General features: G+C 40.4%; 1 protein-coding gene across 5 annotated transcripts in view; it reads right to left on the bottom strand.

Annotated features, from left to right (window-relative positions):
* Nucleotides 1-456: 456 nt before the first annotated feature.
* LOC132557376 (uncharacterized) overlaps nt 457-22,916 on the bottom strand; it is a 94,770-nt gene continuing 72,310 nt past the window's right edge. For all 5 annotated transcript variants that reach the window (XM_060221872.1, XM_060221876.1, XM_060221874.1 and 2 more), the window contains one exon: nt 457-2,411. In XM_060221872.1, coding sequence (XP_060077855.1) covers nt 2,018-2,411 — 394 coding nt within the window. In that variant the 3' untranslated portion in view covers nt 457-2,017. The remainder of the gene's footprint in view (nt 2,412-22,916) is intronic.

Raw genomic sequence — 22,916 nt, 5'->3', positions numbered from 1 at the left:
CTTCCTTATTTAAAGGCTGTAACCGCACTTTGTCAAAGGTGATAGGCCTGTCAATCCTCCTTATTTAAAGGCTGCAACCGCACCTTGTCAAAGGTGATTGGCCTGTCAGTCCTCCTTATTTAAAGGCTGCAACCGCACCTTGTCAAAGTTGATAAGCCTGTCAATGTTCCTTGTTTAAAAATAAGTTGAAATGGGGACAACCAATCCCAGAACCTATGACCCTAATCGATATTGCATATTGAAGCTGAAACGTGGAGGGATGGGGTGAGTCAGATACAACTGAACATGGTATTCCACGTGCTTTCATCTGCGAGACAATTCCATTTATGTACATCGATTGTTGTAGTTAAACCATAAGGTAAGATGGCTACCCTTGGGAAAGTATGTTGCAACGTCACACCAAACGAAAACAAAATAAAATGGACATTAACACAATGAATAGAGAAAAAACAGCTGTGAACATGTGTTTATCATTTTATTCCATGCTGGTTTCGGTGTGGAAACATGGAACAAAACGTCACGAGAACAAAACATATCACTAATGCAAAAAATATATTATTTAATTTAACGTAAATTATCTTCGCCTCTCCCTATATATATATATATCTTTCTTCTGGTTTGATTTTGAGTTTTTTGAAAGTGTGGCATATTTCTTTTAAGACGACGTCATCGGGTCAACAGTTCAATGTCTCATAATTGCTACTTGATAAAATAACGGATTGCGAACGACAAGACAGAAGCAAACAGTATAACTGTCGACGAGGGGAAAAATCAACAAATTAATACATAAGACTTGTCTGGGACTGTACAATATCACTTATATATAGCATATTCAGCGAAATCAGTTAACGATGCGCTATAAATTAAAACAAAAACGAAATTAAGAAATATTTCCTAACACGAAATCTTCCTTGACATTGACTACGAACCCGAACAAAATCGAAAATGGAGGATCATTGTTCAACTTCTGTTTGGTAGAGGGTAAAAAAAATTCACAGCACCCTACAGCTTCGACGTACGTCTCCATAACCTCACTTCTCCCAAATCTCACACCAACTGACGAAATATCAATTCACTGACGTTGAACCAGTCTCTTTCTGTTTACATTTCCCACAAGCAGGACTTAAATTCATTTCACATTCCTTTCACGAAATATTTCTTCTTTCGTCGGCATTCATCAATTTGAAGTAAAATTGGATTATCCTGCGGCAATTACAAAATCGAAACTTTCAATCTGTCGCAGAAGGCTATCCAACATGGCAGACGCCTTTTAATGAGGCAATATGTCTGATCCTTGACATGCACACACCTCCATCACCCGAGATAGACTCCAATATCCAGATACACCTACTTAAAATTTCCAATGGCTCAAACGTAATCCTTCATCAATTCTACATATATTGAAACTCAAACTGAAGTTATCTTACTCCTGTTTTCACAAGAAAAAATGCACTTCAAAATTCAAACTCGTATTTGGTATATGTAACACTGCAGCCAATGGGTAACGTAGCCGTGGACAGCCAAAGGGAGACCTGTACGCGTTTCAATAATTACATCCTGATATATATATCTTTTGGTTTTCTGCATCAAAGGGAAAATAAGATTTTGTAACAGAACGTGACGTGTATACGATGATGAACACAGTTGGCTATGACTGCAGGTTTGATAGACGGTGTGAAGCGAAAACGAACATGATATCACTTGTAATCGACGTTGATGACGTCAAAGGTGACATTGAATAAATAAGATATGTTTGAAGTAAAACTAGGAATTTATACACCGAATGTCGACACAAGGAAAAACACTAACAATGTCGACACAAGGAAAACGCTGAACACGTCCTCCTGTCTCTTTATCCCACTTGGAAGGTTTGCTTCATTTCAAACTGCTAGCATGTCGAAAGCCTCCACAATAGACACTCTGTATATGGTGTATGGAGATGAATACATGGGCACAAGCAAACGGATAATATGAATGATAATGGATGTATCCAGTATAATGGCGTGTCCAGGCGATGCTACATGATGTTGCAGCACTTCTTTTGTTTCTTTTTGTCTTTGCTATCTCCAACGACGGTGAGACCATCTGACTGACCCCCACCCACCTCCACTTTAACAGTTGTCGGCGACACTGAATCGTCTATTTTACCATTCTGTCTAGCTTTTGGAGCAGTGTTCACAGGGGCTGAAGTTTGTGGGGAAAGTGCTTCCTCCACTACAGAACAGTCTTTTCCATTTCCTGGAGAGTTAGGTTGCGATTGTGTCTCTGACGTCACTTCCCCATCCGGTGTATCAACTGCCTCATCCCTTAAGATGAACCTATCACGTATTATCGTTGCTTTCTGTAAAATCTCCTCAGCTTCTTTGCAGAGATCGCTTCCGGGGACGAATGGGTTGTCTCGGCTTTCCAAGCTGTTGATGAAAAAAGACAAATCAATTAGTTATCATAGCTTCATACCAAACTTAAACGCATGGGGTGATACTTCAGTCAGGAATCTTATTGAACCGAATTTGACACGAAACTATTGATTAGAACTACTGACACAACGTTATTAAAATGCTTCGTAAAATCATCTGTCATATGTCGTTTTACTTTAACGAAATACATTATTCACATGTAACACTTGTTGATATACATTTAAACTGGACGAGTTATATTGGTCGCATTGTCTGGATACTAAGTTATAATCAAGTGTATTAACGAGTATTTAACGACGCTAGGATTCGATGGACTTTCTGTGTATCAAACCAACAGGGATAATGTTACGGCTAAAACAATATGGACTGTGAGTAATTAATGCATCCGTTTAAACATGTAAATGTAACATGAGTGAAAGTAGTTAAGAAGTCTGTCCCTGGGGTTCTATGGGCAGATCCTTATAATTCAGCTCTTTGGACCACGCGCAGTACCAGGAAATACCAGCGTATCCAAAATATCTAAAACTCTGTAACTAATCAGTATCAATTGAACTACTCATGTACATTACAATAATAACAGCCCCTAAAATATTTTTTACAAATGTTTCTTAATTTGTGGAATGAACAAATAATAAGACCCGTTAGATTTCCTATGGAATGGTTCTAACACACATGCAGTATATTTTCATTACAAAGACATTTATGGCTCTCAATAATTTTTACTTAAGATGAAGCTGAAGCCGTCGATCTGCTTTTAATTACAGACATATTTTGGGATCATAATATCAACAGTTCTAAGGCATACACTATAAAAATAGCTCGGTCGCACGTGTGAATCGTTTTGCCGGGAACAAACTCGATTTTTGTGTGAGACAGTGCCAGCTGTACGATAACAGAGGGTCAGGACTAGAAGACAGGGTAAAACATAAAGCATGTGTGATACATGTTCGTAAAGTAGCCATGACAATACTCTGTAACAACACATAACAATGTTTGTGATGAGCTATAAATACACCAAACCATCAACATTTCATCACTTCCTTCAAACACATCACCCAATTACCCCCTGTATACATATCACACCATCACCCCCTGTATACATATAATCCCTACCACTCCCTGTATACATATCACCCAATTACTCCCGGTATACATATCACCCAATCATCCCCTGTATACATATCACCCAATCATCCCCTGTATACATATAATCCCTACCACTCCCGGTATACATATCACCCAATTACCCCCTGTATACATATCATCCCATCATCCCCTGTATACATATAATCCCTACCACTCCCTGTATACATATAATCCCTATCACTCCCGGTATACATATCACCCAATTACCCCCTGTATACATATCATCCTACCACTCCCTGTATACACATCACCCCTTCACTCCCTGTATACATATCACACCATCATCCCCTGTATACATATAATCCCTACCACTCCCTGTATACATATCATCCTACCACTCCCTGTATACATATCATCCTACCACTCCCTGTATACATATCACACCATCACTCCCTGTATACATATCACCCCATCATCCCCTGTATACATATCACCCCTTCACTCCCTGTATACATATCACACCATCATCCCCTGTATACATATCACCCAATCATCCCCTGTATACATATCACCCAATCACCCCCTGTATACATATCACCCAATTACCCCCTGTATACATATAATCCCTACCACTCCCGGTATACATATCACCCAATCATCCCCTGTATACATATAATCCCTACCACTCCCTGTATACATATCACACCATCACTCCCTGTATACATATCACCCAATTACCCCCTGTATACATATAATCCCTACCACTCCCTGTATACATATCACCCAATTACCCCCTGTATACATATCATCCCATCATCCCCTGTATACATATCACCCAATTACCCCCTGTATACATATCATCCCATCATCCCCTGTATACATATCACCCCTTCACTCCCTGTATACATATCACACCATCACCCCCTGTATACATATAATCCCTACCACTCCCGGTATACATATCACCCCTTCACTCCCTGTATACATATCACACCATCACTCCCTGTATACATATCATCCCATCATCCCCTGTATACATATCACCCAATTACCCCCTGTATACATATCATCCCATCATCCCCTGTATACATATCACCCCTTCACTCCCTGTATACATATCACACCATCACCCCCTGTATACATATAATCCCTACCACTCCCGGTATACATATCACCCAATCACTCCCGGTATACATATCACCCAATCACTCCCTGTATACATATCACCCAATCACTCCCTGTATACATATCACCCCTTCACTCCCTGTATACATATCACACCATCATCCCCTGTATACATATCACCCAATCATCCCCTGTATACATATCACCCAATCACTCCCGGTATACATATCACCCCTTCACTCCCTGTATACATATCACCCAATCATCCCCTGTATACATATAATCCCTACCACTCCCTGTATACATATCATCCCATCACTCCCTGTATACATATAATCCCTACCACTCCCGGTATACATATCACCCAATTACCCCCTGTATACATATCATCCCATCATCCCCTGTATACATATAATCCCTACCACTCCCTGTATACACATCACCCCTTCACTCCCTGTATACATATCACACCATCATCCCCTGTATACATATAATCCCTACCACTCCCTGTATACATATCAGCCAATTACCCCCTGTATACATATCACCCCATCACTCCCTGTATACACATCACCCCTTCACTCCCTGTATACATATCACCCCATCATCCCCTGTATACACATCACCCTACCACTACCTGTATACATATCACCCCATCATCCCCTGTATACACATCACCCTAATACTACCTGTATACATATTACCCCATCATCCCCTGTATACACATCACCCTACCACTACCTGTATACATATCACCCCATCATCCCCTGTATACACATCACCCTACCACTACCTGTATACATATCACCCCATCATCCCCTGTATATACATCACCCTACCACTCCCTGTATACACATCACCCTACCACTCCCTGTATACATATCACCCTTTCACTCCCTGTATACATATCATCCCATCACTAAGGAATGGCTTTAGTTTTGGCTTCCGTCTTTATAGTGTACATTCTTTACTTAATAATTCATCGTAATTCTCGGCGCTCTGTTGAGTATCTGTCTAAAACAGTGATATGTCGTGAACGAAAGTGAAAGTAAGCGACCTTGTGGTGCTAGCCAGGCTCCTGTACTCCCATGCGTCAGCTGTGAGGGCAATAATAATCCGTACGCATTCTCATCAGTAGGGATTAGTTCGCCACTTAGCCAGGAATTCAAGGCATGTGATTCTTATAGCGCCAGCCTACACTTTGTGTACACCAAAACACATGTCTCTAGTGAGGAGGAAAACACTGGTATGTCCTTACACCCTCCCGACAGTACTACAACCAACTGACTCAATGTCTACAATGTGTACGGCAGCACATACAGGACATAATGGCTCACGTAGACCCAACCTATTTTATATTAATCCTCTCCCAAACGGTGAAGGACTCAATTCCACGACATAAATGACATCCCCCTACAGTTTCGGGATGGAGGTGGGTGGGGTGAGCGGTTGGTTAGATATGTCCCGTAAAACAAGGAACTTTATCAAATCCACAATACAAATGAATCCCCTCTTATAAGGACAGGGGCCTGCAGAGGGCTTGTCTCAATCCACAGTAAAAACAGTAAATTAATCCCCTTTTCTTCAGAGAGGCTTGACTTTAATCCCAATACTAATTAATCCCCTTCTACAGGGGAGGGGCTTGACTTTAATCCCAATACTAATTAATCCACTTCTACAGGGGAAGGGCTTGACTTTAATCCCAATACTAATTAATCCCCTACAGGGGAGAGGCTTGACTTTAATCCCAATACTAATTAATCCCCTTCTACAGGGGAGGGACTTGACTTTAATCCCAATACTAGTTAATCCCCTTCTACAAGGGAGGGGCTTGACTTTAATCCCAATACTAATTAATCCCCTTCTACAGGGGAGGGACTTGACTTTAATCCCAATACTAATTAATCCCCTTCTACAGGGGAGGGACTTGACTTTAATCCCAATACTAGTTAATCCCCTTCTACAAGGGAGGGGCTTGACTTTAATCCCAATACTAATTAATCCCCTTCTACAGGGGAGGGGCTTGACTTTAATCCCAATACTAATTAATCCCCTTCTACAGGGGAGGGGCTTGACTTTCTACAGGGGAGGGGCTTGACTTTAATTCCAATACTAATTAATCCCCTTCTACAGGGGAAGGGCTTGACTTTAATCCCAATACTAATTAATCCCCTTCTACAGGGGAGGGGCTTGACTTTAATCCTAATACTAATTAATCCCCTTATACAGGGGAGGGGCTTGACTTTAATCCCAATACTAATTAATCACCTTATACAGGGGAGGGGCTTGACTTTAATCCCAATACTAATTAATCCATTTCTACAGGGGAGAGGCTTGACTTTCTACAGGGGAGAGGCTTGACTTTCTACAGGGGAGAGGCTTGAATTTAATCCCAATACAAATTAATCCCCTACAGGGGATAGCATGCCTGAACAGATGGTAGTTGTTAAAGTTGTAAATGTACAATATTCAGAATTAAGTTTTGTTATAACTGTAAAGAAGATTTAACCGTCAAATCGAAATTCAATACATATTGTTGTTAGTGTTCACATAAATAAAAACATGCTTTGCAGTTATACAACATAGACAATGGTGAAATAAGTGCAATACATGTACAATAAAAACACACTGACATGCAACAACAAGTTTGGCTAATTCAAGATTGACAATATGGATAACACCAGTATAAAGTCATCTGAAGAATCTCTTTAACAATCTTATTTAAATCTCCGACATCAATCACACACAGCCGGTCATTAATCAATCTGCACTCCGTGTCTCCGTCGGGATTACATTTTTAATCAAATCTCTGTTCTTCTACTTTTTATGATCTTTCAAATACTAATCTTTTTAACTTTTTAACGTAAACCATGACCACAATCGATATTTGTGTCGTCCGCCTGTCTCCTCCTGGCAGTTTTTACGGCATGTCGTGTCGAGAGGATTATAGTATCCGCCTATTTTAAGACAGAAATTGTTAGTATCCTTACACAACCAGATCTTAAGACGACAAAGATAGTTTATCCACCAGCTGTGTATTGTTTAGGACAGAAGTTTATCCACCAGCTGTGTATTGTTTAGGACAGACGTTTATCCACCAGCTGTGTATTGTTTAGGACAGAAGTTTATCCACCAGCTGTGTATTGTTTAGGACAGAAGTTTATACACCAGCTGTGTATTGTTTAGGACAGAAGTTTATCCATCAGCTGTGTATTGTTTAGGACAGAAGTTTATACACCAGCTGAGAATTGTTTAGGACAGAAGTTTATCCATCAGCTGAGAATTGTTTAGGAAAGACGTTTATCCATCAGCTGAGAATTGTTTAGGACAGAAGTTTATCCACCAGCTGTGTATTGTTTAGGACAGAAGTTTATCCACCAGCTGTGTATTGTTTAGGACAGAAGTTTATCCACCAGCTGTGTATTGTTTAGGACAGAAGTTTATCCACCAGCTGTGTATTGTTTAGGACAGGCGTTTATCCATCAGCTGTGTATTGTTTAGGACAGAAGTTTATCCACCAGCTGTGTATTGTTTAGGACAGAAGTTTATCCACCAGCTGTGTATTGTTTAGGACAGAAGTTTATCCACCAGCTGTGTATTGTTTAGGACAGAAGTTTATCCACCAGCTGTGTATTGTTTAGGACAGACGTTATTAGTACCCTTACACAAACAGATCTCAAGACGACAGTGATAGTTTACACAGATGGTTAGATATTCATGTGGAATATAAATGACACTGATGCTATATCGATCGCAATTCTCAGAATGTAATACTCATATTTTTTTCTTCCAGACGGAAGAGAGAGAATTCGGAATCGACGAGGGTACGGAAGTTCTGCTTTTGTTAAAAGCACATTATGGCGGTTCCGCGTTCAAAACGGCACAACCCTTTTGCAGTAGAGAGCAATGTTCTATGTTCTACGGCAATAAAAAAAATTTAAACTGAAAATGTTACTTTGGGATTGTTTTAATCCACGATACTTTACACAGAGTGAAATTGGGATCCCGTGACGTCAGGTATAAACATAAAGCGACATAAAAATCGGTAACAGTCATTTCTCCTTAGACGTCTAGTAGGCTTGACGACAGATGTGCACTGATGTGATTGTAAAAATGTTGTCCATCGTGTAATACCTGTGACGGAAAGTGATCGATCGGTATGGCACAGCTCTTATTAACAGCCGGACGAGGTGCAGTAAAGCTTTTCAGGGAATATAGGACCGGGAATATCGCATGTCCAATCGCTTTACCGATGTTTTGTAGTCCAACTTTGTCAGACACGACAGGACTTCACCGTCGTGTCACTACTTCCGGTCATAATCTAGCCAGGGTACGGCGACACTGAATGTCAGTCGATAAGACATGACATGGGTAAGTTGAACTTCAGACAGTCCAACTACTTATAATGAACTAAAGGGATAAAGAATATTCTTGATATCAAACAAGAGCTCATTTTGTTTTCAGCCGAGTCGTTTTATATACGTATTGTCTATGAATTGATCCTGGCTGACTCCACAATGGCTCTGATACACACCTCACAGTTGTCACTTCTGTAAATACACATTGCACATCCTTCCCAATGAATCATTGGGTCTCAGTGACCTACTTATCAGTATCAATGCTTGTAAATTTCAATGGATCAATAACCTCGGTAACACCGTTTCTAACACAGCATGCTCCGGTTATGATGGGGTATCGGGGTTTACCATTCTGTACAGGTCTAGAATTCGATTTGTAAAACTAGTTCCGTGTGATTTCATAACCAATTAGAATAATGCTCCAGCTGGGTTAAAAAGAACATGTACATGACTGATCAGCAGACCTAACCGTACATTGCCACAGGAAGTTATCATCCAGCCTCGACAATTTACTCCGACAATGGCCGTGTAAACTCACGGTCCAGACACACGGTGACAGTAGGTCGCTAGCAGTCCAGACACTTCACACTCCATGTTGACATTACACAAGTTATGTAGATTATCTCAGTCCCGACACTTTATGCTGTTTGTAGATTATCTCAAAGTCCCGACACTACACACGGTATGTGGATTATCTCAAAGTCCCGACACTACACTCAGTATGTGGATTATCTCAAAGTCCCGACACTATATACTGCATTTGGGTTATCTCATGGACCGACACTACACAAGGTATGTAGATTATCTCACGGACCGACACTATACGGTATGCAGATTATCACAAAGTCCCGACGCTACATACAGTATGCAGATTATCTCAAAGTCCCGACACTACATACGGTATGCAGATTATCTCAAAGTCCCGACACTACATACGGTATGTAGATTATCTTGGAGTCTTTCCATTACGACACTGTACATGTATGAGGGTCATCTCAAAGTCCCGACACTATATACTGTATTTGGGTTATGTCACGGACCGACACTACACAAGGTATGTAGATTATCTCACGGACCGACACTACACTGGCAGTTGGTTTAAAATCAGATATACCTGATACCATGCACCAAAACATCCGAGCTAAGCATTCCGTCCTTCCACTTTACATCAGACTATGAAGACTATAACATACGTACACAATTACAGGTACAAAATGTAACGGACGAGCTGACACTCACCTATCATCATTACTTCCATGGCGACACAGTGAAAAAAGATATACATACAGAACCAAAGACTGGCTAAGTCGATCAACACATTTTTAAAGAACAATACAACATACCAGGGTCTTAATCTATGATCCTATAACGGACTCTTATCCAACGCCATTGAATGGACTACTGAAAAATACAGCAACCATCCAGGTTACTTCCAAAAATAAGTTCCATAGTGTTACTACTAGACAATGGTATAGTCAGCCAAATTTTTCCTGTAAAATCATGGGGGGTTACTAGCAGGCCTGATCTCGTCAGTAACGAGAATCTATTATAGCGGTACACTGGTCCCCTTATCTGTAACGAATACTTACTGACATAGGGGCCGGTGGGTGTCGGACATGTCCGTCACAAGTTGGTTCATCATCTTCCCCGGCTAACGTCTTATAACCCACTCTCACTTTTGTTCGTATTTCGAAAATGTCGGCTTAATCTTAGAAGCAGAGCTTCCGAACAAGTGGAATGAAAAACGTCTGCCGCATTGCGATACACCAAAAACCTTCTCTGGGAAATGTGCCGTAATATTAATAGATAGAGTATTTGTATGTGTCTTTCATGTCGAAGTAATATAAAGAGAGGGGGGAATTTTCTCATAACAGGGGAAATGGCATACCGCTTCTCGACGGAACCATGTAAGTGCGGAATCATCAACAAAAGCTAGGGAACACACAGGTCAGGGGTGATCAAACGCTGGGTAATTACGGCCTAGAACACGATGGGGCTGAGCCAGGGGTACATACCTCTACACCTCGACATGTAGCGCCAACCGTTAACAATATCTTATCAATTGTGTTGGCCAAGAAATACAGGGAACTTTAGCAACACACTCTTATGTAAGATAATTAGAGGAAGCCTTTATTACCTGCGTCAATCAGAATCTAAAAGGGTTGTCGAGCTGTACCATACTGAACAATTATATTGATGTTAGCATATAACTTGTACTTTACTATAACACATAGACATTTAGTCGCATCGTTTCTACGGCATGTTTCCAGAGAATAAACAACAGTATTCTTTCTTTAATTCTTAACTTATTTGTAATAAAAGATTATCTCCCTTGAACTGAAGTCTTTATTGCATGCTGTCCTATAACTTCGTCCAATTTGCGTTATACTCTGGAAGGTAAATGTATAGTCATGTTAAATAAGTCATAGAGGTCATTTAAAGTTTGTCTTCGCCTTAACCAACGTGGCATCCTCGTCATTTCCTTCAACAATATCAAACCTTTCAACGCGAGGCATTCTTAAATTTAGCCACAAAAGTATTGAATCTCGCTTTGACCTTCATTAGTCCTGCCAAGTTTGAAATGTTTTCCAAGGTCAATGCCTGTCTTAACTAGCTTTCCCTGAACACCTGCCTTGAATTTGGTTAGTACCTATCTCATGGGCTGTTTGTCCCCAGTCGCAAGTTGTACACTTCCTTGTTTAAAGATTGCCGCGAAGCCTGTTGTCTCGTCACGTCTGACGGTATTGCCGGAATCGTGCATACTTAAGCACATGCTTAAAAGGCACCGAGTCAGGATGGTTAGACAAGAAATCCCGACCAAAGATTGACTTGTCATTAGCGTAGAATGAAAATATAACCCGGGATGTCTGTATTTTAATGTTTTACATAAATTAACTGGAGACGTATGTGAAATCGATACGGCGCTCGTAAAATCAGAAGGTTCCACAAGCCTCTCTACCTCGACGGGAATCATGTTTTATCAAATATTAAGCAACACATTTTTGTATTGATAATACACACGTGTTCAAATTGTTGGTGATACAAAACAAGCGGGAATATGTACACTATTTCATAGGTAGATTGCCTAACATACATAAAGATGAAGATATACAGAGAACTGTTCATGTTCACAAGACTTGCGCTTATATTACAGAGAGGCGTTAGAGATATCAAAACATGTATACAAAATGTTCAGGTTGACAATACGAGGTGTGGGAGATGTTGATACATGCGGAGAGGCGTAAGAGATGTTCATATTTACTAAGACACATTGCGAAATATTGCTGTATGTATAAAGGAAATCGTAAGTGATGTTGATTCATGTATAGAGAAAGGCGTAAGAGATGTTGATATATGTTTACAGGAAGGCGTGAGAGATATTGATATACGTATACAGAAAGGCTTGAGAGATGTTGATGTATCTATACAGGAAGACTTGAGAGATGTTGATATACGTATACCGAAAGGCTTGAGAGATGTTGATGTGTGTTTACAGAAAGGAGTGAGAGATGTTGATGTATCTATACAGGAAGACGTGAGAGATGTTGATATACGTATACAGAAAGGAGTGAGAGATGTTGATGTATGTTTACAGAAAGGCTTGAGAGATGTTGATGTGTGTTTACAGAAAGGAGTGAGAGATGTTGATGTATGTTTACAGAAAGGCTTGAGAGATGTTGATATACGTATACAGAAAGACGTCAGAGATGTTGATTCATGTATACAGGAAGATGTAATATGTTGAGAGATGTTGTTAGCCATTTATCGGGGGCGAAGGTGATGCTAGAGAGACATTTGGTGTAATTTTGTTACGTCAAGCCAGCATAGCACCCTACTGAAAACTAATGTCCTCCTGATCCGACATTTACGTGATCAGAGACTGCATTCAACATTGTAATGAAGATCTGGGTGTGTACGAAACAGCGAGCAACCATCCTAATGGTACCACTGACATTTACGTATCTATAGCGACGCACAGCTCTCAGTTAACATAGTTACATGCATCCCTGATCACCACACCCTAGGATATACAGACTTGTCTATAAATTATATCATCACACCCTGGGATAGGTACATCGACTTCCATACAATATCGCACAAACGGACGGATGGACGTATTGTATATAACACTACATGATATCCTCCAGTATCACGCCTTTCCCTAGAATTCAAACTTAAAGAGTGGGCGGGACTAGTAACGGGACATAATACAGATTATATGGCAAGACACGCTCTTACGAGCGAGTCCCACACAAATACATGACACTATGGTGATGCCTTTAAATTCGATTCCATTACCACACTCTAAAATACCTACTGATTGCATTTATTGAAACGTTTTTGTATGCAAAACTGTGAATGACGTTCGTTTACTTATTTTGTGGAGTGGAAATAGCATCAGCAAACTTTGTTCGACTTGGGGGTCTTATCTTCTGATTACCTCCCTTTGATGATGTTTGGTGTATCTTTAGTACGTTGGCACGGCACCTATTGGCTATAATAAGGTGCTTATCGTAAGTATGGAGATGTAAATAGAGGTGAGTTAATAGTCATGTTATAGTTCTGAAATATGTACATTGTACCGTGTTTCTCTTGCAGATAATAAACGTTATTCCTTTCATCGTGCACATGCAGTGCACTACAAAGATTTAAATAACCCATACAGGGAAACACGCATTACATTTGGTGTTCTTATACTCATAAGTCATTTCTGAAGTGTAACACAGTTTTTGTACGCTAACCGTGTAATGGTAATACTACGAGTTGTTCAAAGTGATCGGCTTTTGACAAGATATGCAATTTTGGCAAAGGTTTGAATGCGAAAAGCGGTAAATGCATGCACGTGCATTGGAATGTTAATTGTGAAGTGCCTGGCAAGTACTTGGTCACCGACACAACTACACGTGTGACAGAGTGGGCCTGTTGTAACTTAACTATCTTATGATGATACACGTACATGTATCTACGTGTGTCTACTGGTAGGAAGCACTTAGAGTTTAGCCCATACTGAAGATGTTCGTGTTATAGTTAAAACACAACGCGTGGCATCCTAACGGAAAATATTATCCCCACAAATCAGAACAAATAATAAATACTAAATATCAAAATTCAAACAATACTGAATATCTCAGGCAGCATGTCGCAATAAAAAAATCAATACATGTACTATTTCCGATCCGGAAGTAGACGTCTGTCTGTAGCGGAAGTAGAACATTGTACATGGATGTAAATGACAAACCATGGATGTTCTGAGTATATAGTTGTACATTGAAAAAGTAATGTATTGTGATTTTAGAGGATGTCGCCATTTAAGATTCATCAGCATTAGACTTGGCCCTGTTCGTGACACTGAGTCATTACCAATTTGTTCGGTGTCAGAACGACACGACATTTCAATGACGCTTCTACAGAATTAATGAAATGGTGATGTAGAAAGAAAAAAGGCCTGCATCCAAACGGATCGATCATCACCAATAATTTTGTTATGTAGCGATGTTTATTTCATAAGGCACGTGGCAATAAGAGAGCACGTTATATTTGGCACGCTTGACTGCCCTAATGGATCGGTACCTTGTCACCTCATCTCTTCCAATTGATTCTAACTAACCATCGCATGGAGCAAATTTTACCGAACTCGCCATTCATATCCAATGTGTTTACTTTATTGATAGTTTTCTTCATTGATTAAATGTCTGCTCCGTTTCCTGCCATACAGTATTGTCCATAGCGTTATAAAATCACTAACAGCCGAGGTAATTGCATTCGCTCCCATCCGGAGTATACTTGGTCCCTCAAGCAGCGTATGGCCGTGATGGGTTGGACCGGGTGGTTGAGACATGCATCTCTCAAAGCAGGTCCGCTAGTTATTTATTGGCTATCCAACTTAAAGACAACTTGTTAAAAACTAAAATGATCTTGGCTGATTCAGTTTGAATGTTAAGGTGATTTAAACAATCAGGGATTGGTATGAGGATAGCGCCGGGGGACACTTGGAAACATGGAAATGATCGATACACCGCCATTACTGAAAGAGTAATGTAATCATATTCCTCCTTTTAAGTCAATATTATGACAGGCGTCCATTTCTGGAAACGTGACAGACTGAAGACCATTTACATGCAGTAACTAAGTCTATTATCGGCTCCAGAAATAACTAGCCCCCCGTCGTCTGTAAAAGGTCATCATCTCGGGTCACATGTCGTATCTACCGTCACGTTACACTCAACAGACAGACACACATTATGACAAATTTAATAATCACCTATGACACATTCCGTCCGTTATTTTGTCTAAGACAGACAAATCAGAGCTGCGTGCAATCATTATGGCTCAAAACACACATGGGAAGTCTGTACTACTGAGTTTATATTTTTGTCCTTCAGAGTATTCATAATGGTCTCGTATGGAAGGTTGTTAAACGTGAAGAAAATGGCTTGCGATATTGTTGTCTCCTGTCTTTGATACAGATTTGTTGCTACGACAATGACGTGGCTACCTCGACGGAAGTGATTGCAGGGACGCCACGCCCTGAATTGGGTATACGCCAAATTTAGGGGTTAAACAGATCACATCATCGACGGGCGATTCAAGGCAACACTCAGAATGACTCAGGACATAACACTGCTTTCTATTTGATATTCTTACTAGTAAATGGAAATGAATTGTAGTATTGTGATGTACAACTATAGCGGATTCCAGTCCGATGATAATTACACTGCTGCGAGACCGTCGCCCAGTTTCGTTTCGTTATATGACAACATATTGCAGCTTTCCAAAATATGTTTTATAAGTAATAACTTCCTGACACTTTCCACAGTGTATTTAATGAAAGACTTACTATCCTTACAACTCGTCAGGTGCTTGATCACGTGTCACGTCTCTATCTGAAATCATGTAAAGTCGTTTCATTGACAACACAATCATCTTGCAGACCTTTCTGTGAGAGAAACAAGTCGTCAGTAGTCTGTTTTAGAATCGTTTTGAATCGCTGTCAATAAGAGTCCTAGTCTAATGACATTCGGGCTATAAAATACAAATAACCTCTATATATAAGATTCCCGACTACAAGTCTTGGAAGTAATTACCATTCACTGCCGTTTTTTCCTCGGAGAATCGTCATTTTATGATAGCGTAGGACTGGTGGGTTTTATTGAAATGGTTTGTGAATCTAGGTCATCACTATACCGCACTCTTCCAGCTTGATCCATTTTCGATCCGTTACCTTACCGTGCTTTACATTCTGTAAATCTTTATAAAATAGAACAACTGCCTTGTGAAAGCTGTTACAGTATAAATAATGAATCTATAACAAAGATGAGCAAATGGCAGTTTTAATGCCGTAAATTAACAGGTGGGTTTATAGGAGAAAAGGTAAAGCGTGCTTCGAGGTTTGCATAAATTATTGATCTCTGTAACATGTTAAGTATCATCGATCAGTGATCCACAAAGTAACTTCATATTTAAAACAGATTAATGATACAATTATTCAAACTCTCATTTTAAAACTTAACGTAGCGATTTTATTACAATGTTAACTGCACGTAAAACGTAGACATATTTACCGACAGGTGGTGCTTTGATATTGAGGAATGTTGGGTTGCCAACAACTGCACACGAGTTCAAACAAGTGGATGTGCTCTTCTGATCCGAAGCCACAGATGGGGTCCTACTTCAAATAACACCTTATCACTTTAAAGTTATTATGCATTTGTTTACAATATATAAGAAAATATAAAATAAAATACGGCCAATAGGTTATTTATAAACCAGGCGTTTTTTCGGTAGATACACCGCTAAAACATCGAACACGCTTCGTTTATCGTATAAAGATAACGGCCCCGTGTGTTTGTGCTTACTCCTTACACACCTTACAGCTAAACACCGAGCATTGTTATTCTCCGTACTGCTGGCCCCAGCTTCCCGCCTTATGGTGGATACAGAGGCTGAATGAGATGGGCAATCTGTTAGTTTCTCTGTGGGATGTCCTACTAACGTCCCAGTGGGACTTCAGCCATCAGATCGCCATAACCAGCGGCATTAGTGTTTATACCCTCCGCGATAAATTGGCTGTGGAAAGGTTGGCATTATCAAAATATATATCTGGTAGGGCAAACTTCTAATAGGTACCACGGTCAGGTAAACAGGATTGTCCGAAGTGGTACTGTAACTGTACTTCTAATAGGTACCACGGTCAGGTAAACAGGATTGTCTGAAGTGGTACTGTAACTGTACTTCTAATAGGTACCACGGTCAGGTAAACAGGATTGTGTGAAGTGGTACTGTAACTGTACTTCTAATAGGTACCACGGTCTGGCAAACATGGTTGTTTGAGGTGGTACTTTAACTGTAATAGAACTAGTGCTACACAACATTAACATTCTAATCGAAGCTCTCAGATTAATTCAAATGATATATTTACGAAAAAAAAGTTCAGCGAACCATCCTAGACCTACTGTAGTGACGTTAAACAGCAATGTGACCACTATAATCTAGATTTTTCCATAGAGTAAAGAAAACATGATAACAACAACAATAACCGCAAGCTGCTGTTCTGTATCAGGACTACTTATCTGAACAGTGGGATGTACGCATCTATAATTCTCCATACACACGTGTCCTTGTACCTTAATATCACAGCCCTATACATATTGCATGGGAGTCGAAAGTGTGTAAGATGTGCTTTGTTCGCGACGATGAATCAGCGCGAAGGTGGACGGTAAGGTCGATCATCCTCCAGAGACCGGGGGTTACGATCACTACATTTCTTGTTCAGGACTTATCAAATTTATTCTCTTTGCAATGATAGACATAATGTATTTAAAGGGTGAATTAAGAGACAATATCTGAACGAGAAGTAATTCTTACGATACGCCGATACGAGTGTGTACACGTGTAACGTGTCACGATGTTCCGTAGGAATGGAAAAAATAATTAGTCAGCATAGCTTATCTGTGTGAATATTTCAGGTAAATGTACCCGACCACCATTTACAGTACTGCAGCCTTAGGCGATTAACACTTCCGGGTGGCAGATCGCTTCAGTACATGTATAATGTACTTGTATATAAGTCAATCCGACAGTAGTAACTACCAAAGAGAGAGTTTACAGTAAGCCTGATGTAAAACATACACCCAACATGGTCACCAAAAAAAAAGATATATCATAGAACTGGACGTTATACAATAGCCTGGCCGATGTTGGTACTGTTAGGGACACGCCTAATTCAGGACTAATTTCACCCCTGCTTATTTTACCTCCTCACTGTACTATGTCTCTCGTGATCCTATAGCATGTATGTTGAAACACGTATACGTATCTTTATTATCCCCAAAGAGGATCTAAATCCTACACTGACCTAAAGTGTACCTTATACTCCAGCATCACGATCTGGAATAGTAAACGTAGCCATACGTTTACGTCACACGTGTATTACGGTTGGTACGGAGGCTGGATCACAGGATCAGCTCAACGTCAATCAAATGTAGTAATTATCTCCAAGGACTACTAATGGAGGATATAAATTACTATAAAACCAGCATTAAAGAAACGCTAAGTAGTCATTACTGTTCGATTCACGCCAATCCCCGCGGTGGAAGGCTGAGTATCATTACATAGATAGGGACGGCATGAGAAAACACACACGTGTGTTGTGTATGTACTATTTACATGTCTTAAGATGCCATGCTTGTGAACAGCAGCCGCCACGCCCTGTTGGCAGATGCTGTAAGGCGTGTGGTGTCTGGTCATCATGATAAACCTACCGTGACGTTAAAAACGCCAAACACACATACGTTTATCTTAAAAGGCCCTGTTCATGTCCCGTCATACCTGGTTTCGTTTATATAGACATTGATTATCGAGCTGGTCCATTATATATACCGCTGTGTTCATACCGTCACGTGAAATACAGAACAAGCATGGCAGTAACAACAGAAACACATTCGACAACATAACATGGCTTACCCTCCCGGCTCCTGGTCCTCCATGTTTCTAATTACAATATCATGCAATGAAGTCCGTCACGAATATCAATGGTTCAACACATGTGGCTATCTCCTTGTTTCTATAACAACGCACACACAATTTATGATAATCTTGGGTCGATGTGATGTCAACACGTTGTGATGTTTCCCAGCCAGTGAAACACAGCAGTCCCTCAGTGGCGGGATTTTGTCTCCTTTCACTGTGTACCACGGTAATCCCAGTTACACACTAGTAGTAACAGTTGGTCCTGAGGCTGACTGGACCAATCTCGCCACAAATAGTTCTAACCTTAGCTATCCTCAGTCACGTTTGTTGATCTTCTTGGTACGTAGACTGACCCTGTGTGCTGAGATAAACACCAGATACTAGCCTAGTACTCGGAATCCCCACTTATCACACACGTAACTCTAAGCACAGATAATGAATTCAAAGTCACACATCTGGAGGCGGGAAGACGAATGAGGAATGCCTCAGGTCACATGATTCGCACCATTGCTTGCTATAGCATAGGGCAAGGGGGTATCCGAATGGTCTTCCGGAATGCCGAACTAATTGATAAGAGGCGTTGTCTAGTGAGGATGAAGATCGGCTCCCAATCCCCACCGTGAGTCGACATGCATTGACTGACACAGCCTCAGCAGTCCGTGGTATGCCCTTGCAGTCAATGGAACTATCGATCCGCGGTTACGTGTGTGCTATACAACCATTATTAATTAATTACCCAAACAGAGAAACTCCAAGTTCTACCGTCTGTCGGTGATGTATATTTCTTACTTACTTGTGGTACATACCAGGAACACATAATAAATCCATTTATACACAGGAAGATGCATGTTGTTTATGACCCTACGTCATGAGAACGGCAACTCCACAAGCCTATAAATTAGTGATAAATATCACAATTATGACGAAGCTTTTTAAATCATAGAAATGTTATCATTCTTCCATCCAGCATTGTTCCCTGAGTCATTGTTCCCTGGCCAAGAACGTCCATCTGTGTTATATTAAAACGAGGAGTCACCACTTGCCCGGGGGCAGGGCCCATCAGGTATAACGTCTCCGTTGAGGAGGACATTAATATCGAAGGTCGTTAGTTGAATCATCAGAACACAAATGTCAACGGTAAACTATCGAACACGAACCACAGGTACTCCGTGACAAGCTCGCGTTTGTAGGAACACAAAAGAGCGATTGTCGCAAAGGAAAATCAAGATCATTGAAATATAACACACTTGTAATATAATAAATGAATATTGGACATGCATTAATAAAATCAAAGAACTAATCAAACCGGTAAATGCATGCACGTGTCGACGTGGCAATGACTCACTGGTGTAATGAAGACAAGTTAATAGTACAAGTAAACTATTGGTGCACGGCAGTCTCAGCAATACGTGATAGTAAACAGTACAATAGTAACGTACATACAGTAATTAGGGCTTACTCCCTAGAAATCAGGGCGGAATGAACACGTTTTGAGATTTAAAAGAAATGAATCATTGAAGAATACAATGATTAAACATGTTTTGACCAGGACACATAAAACAAACGATCATTTCAGGGATAGGAATTTACATTATTGTCGGTCCAGTCCTCGTTTTCGCTGTCCTGGTGCCCTGTGATTGCCATCTCAATGTACGTTAATTTAAAAGAATCAGAGAGAAAACGGAGAAAGTCAATGATTCTATCAATTTTATGGCCCTCAGGGAATGTCAAAGGACCTAACTAACATTTCGGCATTGTGAATAGCCTGTATATTAGTTGACATTTTTTCAAGAGTCATAAAAAGCATCTAATGGTGTGTTAACACTTCTATTTAGCTCTCGAGTCAAAGTCCTGAAATGCATGTCAGTAATCCCTATAGAGATGTTCTTGTGAGAGATGCATGAAAATTAACATAGTCTGGTGACGGCTTATAATTAACACTACAATGCGGAGTCTGGTGACGGGTTAAAGTTAACACTACAATGTGGAGTCTTGTGACGGGTTATAGTTAACACTACAATGTGGAGTCTGGTGACGGCTTATAATTAACACTACAATGCGGAGTCTGGTGACGGGTTAAAGTTAACACTAGAATGTGGAGTCAGGTGACGGATAATAGTTAACACTACAATGTGGAGTCTTGTGACGGGTTATAGTTAACACTACAATGTAGAGTCTGGTGACGGCTTATAATTAACACTACAATGCGGAGTCTGGTGACGGGTTAAAGTTAACACTAGAGTCTGGTGACGGATAATAGTTAACACTGTGGAGTCAGGTGACGGATAATAGTTAACACTACAATGTGGAGTCTTGTGACGGGTTATAGTTAACACTACAATGTAGAGTCTGGTGACGGCTTATAATTAACACTACAATGCGGAGTCTGGTGACGGGTTAAAGTTAACACTAGAATGTGGAGTCAGGTGACGGATAATAGTTAACACTACAATGTGGAGTCTTGTGACGGGTTATAGTTAACACTACAATGTAGAGTCTGGTGACGGCTTATAATTAACACTACAATGCGGAGTCTGGTGACGGGTTAAAGTTAACACTAGAATGTGGAGTCAGGTGACGGATAATAGTTAACACTACAATGTGGAGTCTTGTGACGGGTTATAGTTAACACTACAATGTAGAGTCTGGTGACGGGTTATAATTAACACTACAATGTAGAGCCTGGTGACGGGTTATAGTTAACACTACTATGTAGATTCTTGTGAGGTTACAGTTAACACTACAATGTAGAGCCTGGTGACGGGTCGTAGTTAACACTACAATGTAGAGCCTGGTGAGGTTATAATTAACACTACAATGTAGAGCCTGGTGACGGGTTTTAGTTAACACTACAATGTAAAGTCTAGTGACGGGTTACACTTAACACTACAATGTGGTGTCTGGTTATGGGTCATAGTTAACACTACGTTGTAGAGCCTGGTGACGGTTATGATTAACACTAAAATGTAGAGTCTGATGACGGGGTATAGTTAACACTACAATTTAGAGCCTGGTGACGGGTTATAGTTAACACTAAGATGTAGAGTCTGGTGACGGGTGATAGTTAACACTACAATGTGAAGTCTGGTGACGGGTCGTAGTTAACACTAAAATGTAGAGTCTGGTGACGGGTAATAGCTAACACTACAATGTAGAGCCTGGTGACGGGTCATAGTTAACACTACAATGTAGAGTCTGGTGACGGGTCGTAGTTAACACTACAATGTGGAGTCTGGTGACGGGTAATAGTTAACACTACAATGTGAAGTCTGGTGACGGGTCGTAGTTTACACTACAATGTAGAGTCTGGTGACGGGTAATAGTTAACACTACAATGCGGAGTCTGGTGACGGGTTATAGTTAACACTACAATGTGAAGTCTGGTGATAGGTCGTAGTTAACACTAAAATGTAGAGTCTGGTGACGGGTCATAGTTAACACTACAATATGGAGTCTGATGACGGGGTATAGTTAACACTACAATGTAGAGTCTGGTGACGGGTTATAGTTAACACTACAATGTAAAGTCTGGTGACGGGTCATAGTTAACACTACAATGTAGAGTCTGGTGACGGGTCGTAGTTAACACTAAAATGTAGAGTCTGGTGACGGGTAATAGTTAACACTACAATGTGAAGTCTGGTGACGGGTCGTAGTTAACACTAAAATGTAGAGTCTGGTGACGGGTAATAGTTAACACTACAATGTGAAGTCTGGTGACGGGTCGTAGTTTACACTACAATGTAGAGTCTGGTGACGGGTAATAGTTAACACTACAATGCGGAGTCTGGTGACGGGTTATAGTTAACACTACAATGTGAAGTCTGGTGATGGGTCGTAGTTAACACTAAAATGTAGAGTCTGGTGACGGGTCATAGTTAACACTACAATATGGAGTCTGATGACGGGGTATAGTTAACACTACAATGTAGAGCCTGGTGACGGGTTATAGTTAACACTA

This window comes from Ylistrum balloti, unplaced genomic scaffold, assembly GCF_031769215.1.
Source record: "Ylistrum balloti isolate Yb309-2 unplaced genomic scaffold, AGI_CSIRO_Ybal_v1 Utg370666, whole genome shotgun sequence".
NCBI lineage: Eukaryota > Metazoa > Mollusca > Bivalvia > Pectinida > Pectinidae > Ylistrum > Ylistrum balloti.
Note: the sequence above shows the minus strand (reverse complement) of the source record. Positions and strands in the feature narration are given on the sequence as shown.